Raw genomic sequence first — 11,375 nt, forward strand, 5'->3', positions numbered from 1 at the left:
AAAAAAAAAAAAAAAAAAAGCCTTCCCTCCCTTGGTCTCCCTGCCTCAACTTCCCATCTCTCCCCTTCCCCTGACCACCAGTCTTCAGCTTTCTTCACCCCCTCTCACCTTGGACCCAACGATCTCAGGCTCCCACCAGCCCCTCTGCAGAAAAGCTGCTCTGGACACAGCCACTGAAAACTTAGGACAGAGCAGACAGTGACCTCTTCTTCCACTCTTGTTCTAACTTGATCTTTTTGTTGCATCAGACATCAGATGCTGCTGACCTCTTGGGGAATCTTCCCCAGGTAGTGTACACAAGCCTTTAACTCTGTTTGATTGTGTTTGGCTTCTTGAATTGACTTTCCTTTTCTTTAGATCCTTTCAATATTGGGTTTTTCCCCACAAATGCTAGTACCTGGATAAATTTGAGAATGAGGGTAGAAAATTCCAGGTAAGTAAACCTTGTTCCTAAAACATGCGGAAGTGTTAAAGAAAAACTCTGGGAATGTGAGCAAGGAAAATGTGAGGTACTGGGGGTTCCACTTTGATGAGTCTACTGGGAATATTTTACATTGCTATATTTTTATAAATGATCTTTTTTTATCAGAGGAAATCAGTTTATTCAGTTATTTCTTTCCTTCAAGGGACAGTGTCAAAGTTGTTGAGCCCAAAACCAGCCCTTTTGGTCATTGAGCTCTCATGCAAAAAAATTTCCCTAAAGAATGCAGAAAGGAATTTCTATAAAGCAATTAATTTATCCTCTTTTGCCCAAATGAAAGCAGTAACACTTGGGCCCTGGCCATTTCCTGTCTGTTTAATAGTCATTAACCAGTCTTCTTTTGCCTTCATGTCTTGAACCCCACAAGCTCCTAACAATTTGGTAAATGCTTGTGCTAAGACATAAGGACAACTTAAAAGATTCTTAGCGTGTGGAATATAGACAAGGACTTAAGGTTGCTATAATGCACAGCTCCTCCTGTTTTCTAAAACAAGGGATAGGGCCCTTGGGCCAACTGCAGCTTTATAGCTTTGTAGTTTTAGACTGTTATGAATTATCTAGATGCCATAATTAAAGGTAATAGTATAGTATATCCTTTGGAGGGCCAAATACGGCCTGGTACATGGAATGCTCTCTAACAAAGTAGGAACAGACATTTTTAAAATTTTGGTACCAGGGATCGAACTCGGGTCCTTGCGCTTGCAAGGCAGGCCACTGAACTGCTGAGGTAAATCCCAGGCCCATATATTACATTTTTGAAAGGAAATTTATTCAGGCTGTCAGAATAGTGTTGACAGCGTATAAAACATCACGACTTTTCTCATTTCCTCTGTGGAGTTATAGTCTATGGTCAGAGGCGGGATAAGCCTTCTATAGTGACTTGTCTTCACTGCTTCACAGAGTTTATTTAGGAGCAGGAGAACTCAGTGTGGCAAATTGGGGGTGATGTGAATGCCCTGGTATGAGCAGTTCTGTCCCCAAAAGCCATGCCAGAGGGCTATCTCCGGACTGGAAGTTTTGCCAATCCTTGGTATTGATTAGTGACCCTGGGCAACTTCCCAGCAGCCTAACCTTCCTCAGGTAAGCTGGGGATATTTACTGTACCAACATCTGGTACAAGGACCACAGGTGCAAAGAGAAAAGGAGAAGATGCTCTGCACATGAGTCAGGGATCACCTCATGACCCATTGGTGGTGGAAGTGAGCCTGGTCCCAAAGCAGGCATCCATTCAGTGTGGCCTCCTTTCATGCCACACAGAATGGAGTAGCATTATCAGGCCACAAATGGCCATTCCTAAGATTATGGTTTTCCTGGGAAGTTCCTACTTTCCAGGTAGTTCTGCTTCTTCAGCCAGAACCTCCGCCTTTAGCGAAAGCATTATCTCAGTAAAAATGCAACTGAGTCTATGAATGATAACCCACTAAGCATGAACTTAGTAGCCCAAAGCCAACTGACGCTGAAAGATGACTTATTGGGATGGGGTGGTTGTGAAGGTGGTTGGGGGAAAAAAACAAAAGATAAGAACAGACAGACCCCTTGGAGATCACATGCGATTGAGAATTCAGAATATACTAACAGAGGGGGGACAGGAGTAAGAAGGTGGAGACATCAGCTAACGACAACGCCACTTACATCACAGTGTTCTTCAGGCCCTGATAGTTGAATGAGATAAAGGAGAATAAAAGGAAAAAAGCACGTGACATGAGTGAATCGTATTTTTTTTTAAATGAAGAAAAGCTAAAAACCAAATGATGATAGAAAGTTTAAGGTTGAGGGCTAAAAGGTGATGTTAGTTTTTATCTAAAACGAGCAGGCAGAGCACATGGAAGGAGATCAGAACCTTTTGTGGCTCTGGGGACGAAAGCGTAGAGAGTGAATGTGACACTAGAGAGCAAGACAGTGACAACATCCAATCATCTCAAGGGAGTTGCTCTACCTCGAACTATCAGAATCTCTGTACTGTACTTAATACAAGATCTTTTTCTTGAACATATCGAAATTTCAACTGAAAGTTTGCACAACTTGTTGGCTCAATTTTTTAAATATGAAGACCACAAAAGAACTTTTTAATACAATGTACACTGACGTAACGAAACAGACTTAGAAATTTTTTTTTTTTTAATAACCGGTGAAACAGTCAGTAAAACTTAGATGAAATATTTATTTCCGCAGAGACTATTGCCCTTTATAAACAGGGGTTTATCTGCCATAAATACAGTTAAAATATTTTAAAAATAAGAAATGGATACCGTAAAAGATTTGCTGTCAAAAATACCCTTTCAGTTAAAAGGTAAGCAAATTCAGGTAAATTCTATTAGCTCATTATTTTGTCATATCTGATTAATTTATGGAATGTGGAAGCAGTGAAGATACATAAAAATAGACATTCATTACCTATTTATCTAGCCAATTAAAGGTAATTACAATACAAAAGGCAAATTCAAAGTAATGGTATGGCCAGGCGTCACAGCGCACACCTATAATCTCAGCACTTAGGAGGCTGAGGCAGGAGGATCATCAGGAGTTCCAGGCCAGCTTAAACTACATAGTGAGTTCAAAGCTAGCCTGAACTACATAGTGAGACCCTGTCTCAAAAAAACAAAACAAGCAAACAAAAAAACAACTCAAAATCAAAACCAGAACACCCCAAAGTAATAGTATGATAAATAAAGAAATACTTCTTTCATCATATCAAATGTGATTAACCGTTTATACAGTACTATATTCTATTTTGGCTATCAATGTGAAAGTATTTTTATTCAGGGTCAAAAGGAAAATATCTATGTCATTTTAGATACTTTTAATACTCAACATTCCATATCTGTAATTCACATGTGATTTTTTTGGTGTTATGACATTCTAATTTCAGTACTCATCTTAAAGGGAAAAAAGAGCATTAAAGTCTTTTTTCTATGGCACTTCCCTTTATCTCATTTTCTTGAACTTGTGGAAGGTCTCATTTAAATACTTTGTAAACCCACAATCAAACAGCAAGACTATTTAGAAAATGGAATCATTTTATAGGTATAATTTAAAGTTTTCAAATACGCATTTGTTCTTCCTTCTGCCACAAGAAAACAATCCCTTAAATACCCTGTGTTCCATTTCTGTACCCCTCTTGCCTTTATCAGATAAAAAAGTAGGTCACGAGGAAGATTTTTTTGATTCCCTTTTTAGTTGTTTCTGTTTATCTATTGCCTGAATGTTTATCTAAGTCGCATTTGACTTGGTTTATTGAACAGTAATTATAGCCTTTACATCTTGTTGATGCCCACCAATTCTTGCTTTGTATCCCTACTCTGCCAATGATCTGCAATTGTGGGATGATAAGAGAGCAGCTTGGGAAGGTGCCTGGTAGATATTCCCAGCTATTAGTTTCTTCCTTATTGTCCCAATAAGATAGCAAATGAAGCCCATAACACAGAGAAAGATAGAGATCAGACTCACTGGGGTGCTACTGAGATAATCCTGCAACTTTGTCAAGATGATGAATGACTTTATTACTAGAGATATATTCTGAAGTCCATAAGAGCCACCTCCCAAAAAATCAAATACTGTGTAAGGCTAATAACCAGGTTGTTAGTTGAAGACAGTCCATAGCATTGTAAACTGTTCATGGAGTATGAGGCCTTACAGGCCTGGGACCTGACATCAGGAATTGGCAAAGCAACCTCAGGAGGGGGATTATACACTCATGGGCAAAACAAGTGACCAGTGGTCAGAAAAGCCAGGTGTCCGTCCATCTGTCTGTCTGTCTGTCTGTCTGTCTTTCCTTCCTTCTCTCTCTGTCTACCTCCCCCCCCGCTCTACCAGGGATTGCACTTGAGAGACAGAACCACTGAGCTAAATCCCTGGCCCAGGTGCCTTCTTCCTTCCAGAGGTTTGTCCTGCCCCTGGAGATCCTTGCATAAACTCCCCTGGAGGGAGACACCTGCCCTCCACTTGGTAAGGAAGCAGCCTGCCTTCTTCAACATGCACCGGCCCCTCTGTCATGATCAACTGCAGATGGGATAGGAAGAAAGCACCAATGGGTTCTTCACTAGTTATGACAGGAAGCACTTCCAACAGTTTTGAGCTTCAAACTTCTACGTCAAGGAGCAAACTTTAGACTTTAGAAGTCTGATGGAGTTTGAGGTAGAAATGGAGACACAGGGAAAACGGGCACGTTCATTAGCATATTGATTATTTTAGTAAATATTTATGAAACGTTTATTATGTGCTAGATGCCGGGCTCTCTAAAAATTCAAAGGTGAGCAAAACCTACACTATTTTTAAAAAAATTCTACACTATTAAAGCTTTCAGTGAACCAGGGCATGTAGGCAGAATGTTAAATAAGCAATCACATGGAAGAAGAGTCACAAATTGTGGTAAGTACGAAGAAGAGTGGAGAATGTCCTATGTATAAAAATGGAAGTCTGATTTATAAAAGTTTGATGTGAGATCAGTGCAGTAGGATGTGATCAGTTTTTCACAACATTCAATAGAACAGAGGGAAAGTAGGGTTGAAGGGAGGGGAGGGGAATGGGAAACAAAATAACTAAGCTATATTATGTATAGGTACAAATTCCCCATGACGAGTGTGACCATTATATATAGCAAACACGTACTAATAAAAAATAAATTTACAAACTCAATAGAGCAGAAAGGATTATAGAAACTGCCTGTGCATTGCGAATAGTATATGTTGAATGTGGTTTTGGAAATGTGACGGGGGTGGGGGGGTGAGAGAGGAAAAGAGAAACAGAGACAGATAAAGACAGAGTTAATGTGAAATAGGAAGAAAAGGGCTAAAGGAGTTGGGGAAGAGGGAAGGGCAGGGAACAGAAAAAAGGGAAAAGACAAAATATGAGAAAAGGAAAAAATGGAAACAAAGTCTATAAATAGGGAAGGGTGGAGGGGTGAAGGAAGGGCAGGGGCATGGGGTAAAAATAAGAACCAAGATACATCATGTAAAGGTACAAGATCCCCATGATGAAGGTAACCACACGGTATACCTAAAAAGTACCAATAAACAATGGGGAAAAAAAAGACACACAAAAATAGAACACTAGGTGGTAAAGTGCATTTCCTTCTATTGACAGCAGTGAAAATCTTTGAAAGCTAAAATGAAAAATCAAATTAACAAGACTTGTAGTATTAGGTACCATGGGTTGTCTTCAAGAATGGGATGAGAAAATTGTGGAGAGAAGGGAGACTGTGGGCCAAGGCCCTCTCAGTGACATCTTCCCGAGGGCAGGTAAGAAATACACACAACAGTCCGAGCCACTTACATTCGGGCACTGAGATATGCACAGCGACCCTCCCTCAACTCACACTCCATCTCATGTGGAGCTCTTTAGAAGGAGCAGTAGGAAGAAGGGAAAACATGGCTCTGGAGTAGAGGACGTGCCCAGTGGCACAAACTGGGTGTACCCGGGATCCTGACATTGAACAGAACCTGTGTTAATCAGTAAATACTGGACTCTCAAGAGACTGATCTGCCCTTTCTTCTTTATATTTGAAATTCATTGGTAGCTTGTTAATCAGTAAATACTGGACTCTCAAGAGACTGATCTGCCCTTTCTTCTTTATATTTGAAATTCAAATTGGTAGCTGAGGAGAGCCTAGAATCCAGGTCTGATCACTGAGAACATGTCCTTCACCACATCATGATGTCTTCCCAGATTCAAAACAACAGAAAAACAATAGCAACCCACACCCAGTAGACTTGCAGTGTGACCCCAGCAGCACCCAGGGTCAGGAACATGCACGGACTGTAAGGAATCACGTGTGAGTGGAAACGTATTTGTTACACAGCAACAAGCCCTGGGAAGGGCTCTTCCCAGTATCCAAAACATTCATTCTCCTGCCTTTAATCAAGCTTCATGCACTATACTGTGGATGGAGGTGGTTATATCCCGGAAGGCTGGGCAGTGTTGCTAGGGGATTCTTTCTGCTTTTCACAATGTGGTGCTGATAGTGGTGGGGGAGGTCAGAAGCTTCAGTTTGAAAATGCATCTTTGTTCATAGCTAAGGGGCAACTCCAGTCAATTTTGGCTTCTCTTATAGATCTGGGCCCAGGCTACCTCCCGGCGCTTGATCGATGGCAGCTGGATCGGGAGCTGGCGTGGTTCTCCTTCCCGCGGTGGATCCCGGCCCAGGCTACCTCCCTGCCCTTGAGCGATGGCCCCTGGGTCAGAAGCAGGTGTGGCTCTCCTTCCCACGGTGGATCCCGGCACAGGCTACTTCCCAGCTCTTGAGCGATGGCGGCTGGGTCATGAACAGGAGGGCTCTCCTTCCCGTGGTGGATCTGGGCCCAGGCTACCTCCCAGCGCTTGAGCGATGGTGGCTGGGTCTGGAGCAGGCATGGCTCTCCTTCCTGTGGTGGATCGGGGCCCAGCCTACCTCCCGGCGCTTGAGCCTTGATTCAACCTGGACCCACAGCCCCAGTATTCTCCTCATTAGTCCAGGCTCCTGGAATTAGCTGGGCTCAGGTCTGCTACGTTATTAGTGGGGTAAAAGGTGCCATGATGTCTCTGTGGAAATTCCACCACTAATTCATACCCACATCAACTGTTGAGGGTTATGGCAGAGAACACTAGGTACCTATTATTAGGCAGCAGTTCCTTCAATCTAACTCCATTCTAGTTTCTCGTTTTGTTGGGGTGGACAGTACACTAGGCTAAGTAAAACTACATCTGTCAACTTCTCTAGTAGAAAGAAGTAACAGCTCTAAGCATTCAAATTCATAAACACATGAGCTTCTGTAAAAGTTTCTTAGGAGAGAAATCAGCTGGCATGTGTATCTTGTTTCCCTCATCTTCCTGTATCCCATATTGAATCAAAGTACAGTTTTAGGAGTCATCATGTCTCCGTGAGGATGAAGACACTTAGAAGGCTGGTAGACATAAAGACATAAAAACCCGAGTCTCCAGTGGCACTTTCGTCATGACATCACTCCTACACTGCCAACTACTGAAATTCTTCTTCTTTTTTTATTTTTGAAGAACAGAACGTAGCCTTTTTGATAAAATTGCCCAGAACAGCTTCAAACTTCTGACCCTCCAGCCTCAGCCTCCTGAGAATGTGGGCTTACAGGAGCGCACCACCCCTGGCATAACAGACAGGTATTGTGTTAAAGCAAGAAAAAGCACTTCATGAGTAGTACGTCTTACACAGAAACTTAAAAAAGGGCATACACAGCATTATAAAAATGAAGACCTCACATTACATTTGAAAACACACCACTTATTATTATTAGACCCATAATATCATTTACCCCTATTCCCCAAAACCTTGATTTGTGAGCATAATTCATTTCAGAAACACACTGGCAATCCAAAGCACTTGTCTATCAACGTGAGTTTCCCCATAAGAAATAACAGAAACTCAGATGATCCATTCCACAACCCAAAAAATTCATGTTAAAATTATTATAATATTGTAATATAATACAAATCATAAAGACAAATAAACAAACTGACCTGCACTTACTTACCTTTAAAACCTGGTGGCTTATGTGAGGGAGTCAAGAGGGAGGAAGGCTATCATACAGGATACTTGCACTGTCACTAAAAGAATCACTGCTGTCTATTGGCTCCACGGAATCGTTTTCTTTTCGTGCCACTTTACCAAAGAATCTGTCCAGTCATACTTGCTTTTGCCTCCTTTTGAGGCTTTTGCAGAATTGAGACACTGCATTGTCATTAAACAGATTCATGGCTCACGTCAGTGGCATAGCTGAATTTTACAAGTCACTCTTGCAGCCAAGTGCCGCAGCTGTGAGGCACTGCTGAGCTTTACAGCTCAGTGTGGCAGCTCTGGAACACAGCTCTCCTCACGTGAAGATTCTGGTACGTGGAAGAGATGGGAAAAAACCTTTATTCACTGGCAAGTCCCAGGGGGCTCAGAGGATGCTGAGCACTCTACCAGGAATGAGAACCTCCCTCTCTAGGGACCTGCAGGGTAGGTAAGCATGCTCAATTAAGCGGGGCTGTGGTGGTGGGGGGGTGGAGTTCAAGAACTTTCCAGAAGCAGAGGGGCCGAATTACAGAACGTTCCTGGGGTGGGGGGAAAGCTTAACAGAACCTTTTTGTTTGTGGTGTGGGGGGAAAGCTTAACAGAACCTTTTTGTGAGGGGACAGAGCTTAACCGAACATCCCTGAAAGGACACAAAGTTCAAACAGCTGCAAACCATTTTGACACATTGGGTAGGAGCCCAGCAGCACAAAGATACATTTCCAAAACAACACATTTTGTGGGAAAAGAAAATGGAGGCAAGGCCAAGGCCTGTCTAATTGCACAGCACTTCTCTATCAATTGTCTTTGGGGGGAAATGATTATGATAGGTATCTTCCTGTCAGCTTCACAGGCATTAATGGGCCACGGCATGTTTCCTAAACAGAACATTACATTACTCTAATGTCAACGAAGTTGTAGCATCACTCTGAAACCAGCAAGAATTTAAAGCAAAAGGAATTGGATATGTTGAGTGTAGACACCATGCGAGCTCTAAAACAAAAGGTATAACAGAAAGGAAAAGGATTTTGGAACATCAGATGGATTGATTCTCATTTATAAACACTTGTACATCACTCTCCATAACCCACACAAGCAAGAAATTTCGTAACCTTTTCTGTGAACAAACGAAAGGTCCTAATGGTCACGAGTGAGGTGGCCCTGGTGGGTGTGGCTGGCTCTGCATCGGCCCCTTGGTTCTGTGACATCACAGAAGCAGTTTGCTATGTAAGGCCGTGGCTCAGGTGGGTCTGTTGTAGGTGGAAGGAGACTCTTTGAGAGAGAGTTGAGTGGAGACTGACGCTGAAAATTTGGTAATCGATTTGGTGCTATGGGGAGCGGAGGACGTCATGACACTGTGCCAAGCGGAGGTCCTGGTGAGTGTAGCGAGGAAACATCTTGGCTGGGCCTCACAATCAGCGGGTCTAGTTATCAACTCCAAGACAACTATGAGGTGCTGTGCCTCATTGGCCAAGGCAGCTTTGGCAAGGTGTTTGTAGGGCGACACTGTGGCACACGCAAGCGGGTCACCATGAAGGAATTAAAGAAGGCGGAGGGGCAAGCGGCCTACATGGCCACGGAGATTGCCATACTGAAGGGCCTTCGACACCCTAACATCACACAGCTGCTGGAGGTAACATAATCAAAGGAAAAAATACATCTTGTCCTAGAATTTGTGAGGGGGCTCAACCTGGGGCAAGAGCTCTTCCAGAGCAAAAGGCAGAGGCTGCAGGAGAAGGATGCCCTGAGTATTTTCCGAGACATCTTGGGAGCAGTAAATTACTGCCACAGGCAGGGTATCGTACATGGCGACCTCAAGCCCGAAAATGTTTTGATCAACACCTATGGCCGAGCTAAAGTATGTGACTTTGGGTTCGCGTTCCGGTTCATCCCCAGGCAGGAGATAAGAGCGCCTGGTGGCATGCCAGCATACTTTGCCCCGGAACGACTCCTGTATCGCACCTATGAAGGCCCTCCTCTGGATGTCTGGGCCCTTGGGGTAATACTATACAAGATGAATACAGGGACGCGTCTCTTCTGTGGAGAGCCACCAGAGATAAATGATACCATAATTTATGGGATTGTGTGTTACCCGGACTTCATCCCCATGAACGTCAAATACTTGATTGGAAAGATCATGAACAGGAGCCCCAAATGGCGACCAACAGCACAGGAGCTGGTGTAACACTGGTGGCTCCAGGGTGTCCGGCCCCCCAGTCCTCCTGGGCCGCTCCCTTTGCCCGCCAAGAGGGCCATTCTAACCCACATGGCAGGGATGGGTTTCGATCAACTTAAAGTGATGGACGCCCTAAGGAGGGAAGACTATAACCACCATATGGCAACATTCCTATTGCTACAGAGCCAGGCCCTCCAGGGACTGGGCTTCAGAAACGTGGGGAAGACTGTGCGAGCGGGTACAGACCAAACATCACGGCGCCCGACAGGTCCTGCAGTGTCAGCTCACATCCACTGGACGGCCAGCTAGCCTGTCCCCCGCACTGGTCGCTTATTCCCCGGACTGAAGACCGGCGGAGAACAGGGTGGCAGAAGCTCCCAGCCGCCCTTGACCATACAGAGGACCCCAACTCCCAGTGTGTACCTGGAGCGTGTCCATGCCCCTCCCCGCCGGTCCTGCCAGTCTGGCCCTGACTTTCCCAGCCTGTCCTCCCAGTCTAGTGCTGCCGATCCCAGCCTGTCCTCCCAGTTTGACAATACCTTTCCCAGTCTATCCTCCCAGTCTGGCCCTGCCTCTCCCGGCCTGTCCCCCTAGACTGGCCCTGGCGCTCCCCAGCTGTCCCCGCAGCCTGGCCCTGCCGCTGCCCAGCTGACACCGCAGCCTGGCCCTGCTGCACCCAGTCTGGCCTCCCAGCCTGGCCCTGCCATGCCCAGCCTGGCCTCCGAGACTGGCCCTGCTGGGCCCAGCATGTACTGCCAGCCTGGCCCAGCCGCTACCAGCCTGGCCTACCACCGTGGCCCTGATGCTCCCAGCCTTACCTCCCAGGCTGGCCCTGCTGCGCCCATCCTGGCCTCCGAGAAGGGTCCTGCTGCGCCCAGCCTGGCCTCCGACACTGTCCCTGCCGCGAACAGCATGTACTACCAGCCTGGCCCCGCTGCTCCCAGGCAGGCCTCCCGGCCTGGCCCTGCAGCACCCAGCCTAGCCTCTGAGACTGGCCCTGCAGCACCCAGCCTAGCCTTCGAGACTGGCCCTGCTGCGACCAGTGTGTACAACCAACCTGTTCCTGCTGCTCCCAGCCTGTCATCCCAGCCTGCCTCTGCCACACCCAGTCTGGCCTCCGAGACCGGCCCTGCTGTGCCCAGCATGTACTGCCAGCCTGGCCCAGCTGCTACCAGCCTGGCCTACCACCGTGGCCCTGATGCTCCCAGCCTCACCTCCCA

The 11,375-nt window shown here is 45.5% G+C and overlaps 1 protein-coding gene and 1 pseudogene across 1 annotated transcript in view; one reads left to right on the top strand and one right to left on the bottom strand.

The window, feature by feature from the left end:
• LOC104866378 overlaps positions 1 to 11,369 on the bottom strand; it is a 47,322-nt pseudogene extending 35,953 nt beyond the window's left edge.
• The window catches only part of LOC104866385 (sperm motility kinase 2A), a 3,266-nt gene continuing 1,200 nt past the window's right edge, over positions 9,310 to 11,375 (top strand). Inside the window, exons 1-3 of the mRNA XM_019208408.1 lie at positions 9,310 to 9,612; positions 9,691 to 10,160; positions 10,968 to 11,300. Of these exons, the coding sequence (XP_019063953.1) occupies positions 9,310 to 9,612; positions 9,691 to 10,160; positions 10,968 to 11,300 (1,106 nt within the window). The remainder of the gene's footprint in view (positions 9,613 to 9,690; positions 10,161 to 10,967; positions 11,301 to 11,375) is intronic.

This window comes from Fukomys damarensis, unplaced genomic scaffold (assembly GCF_012274545.1).
Source record: "Fukomys damarensis isolate Sample0158 unplaced genomic scaffold, DMR_v1.0_HiC HiC_scaffold_14, whole genome shotgun sequence".
Taxonomy (NCBI): Eukaryota; Metazoa; Chordata; class Mammalia; order Rodentia; family Bathyergidae; genus Fukomys; species Fukomys damarensis.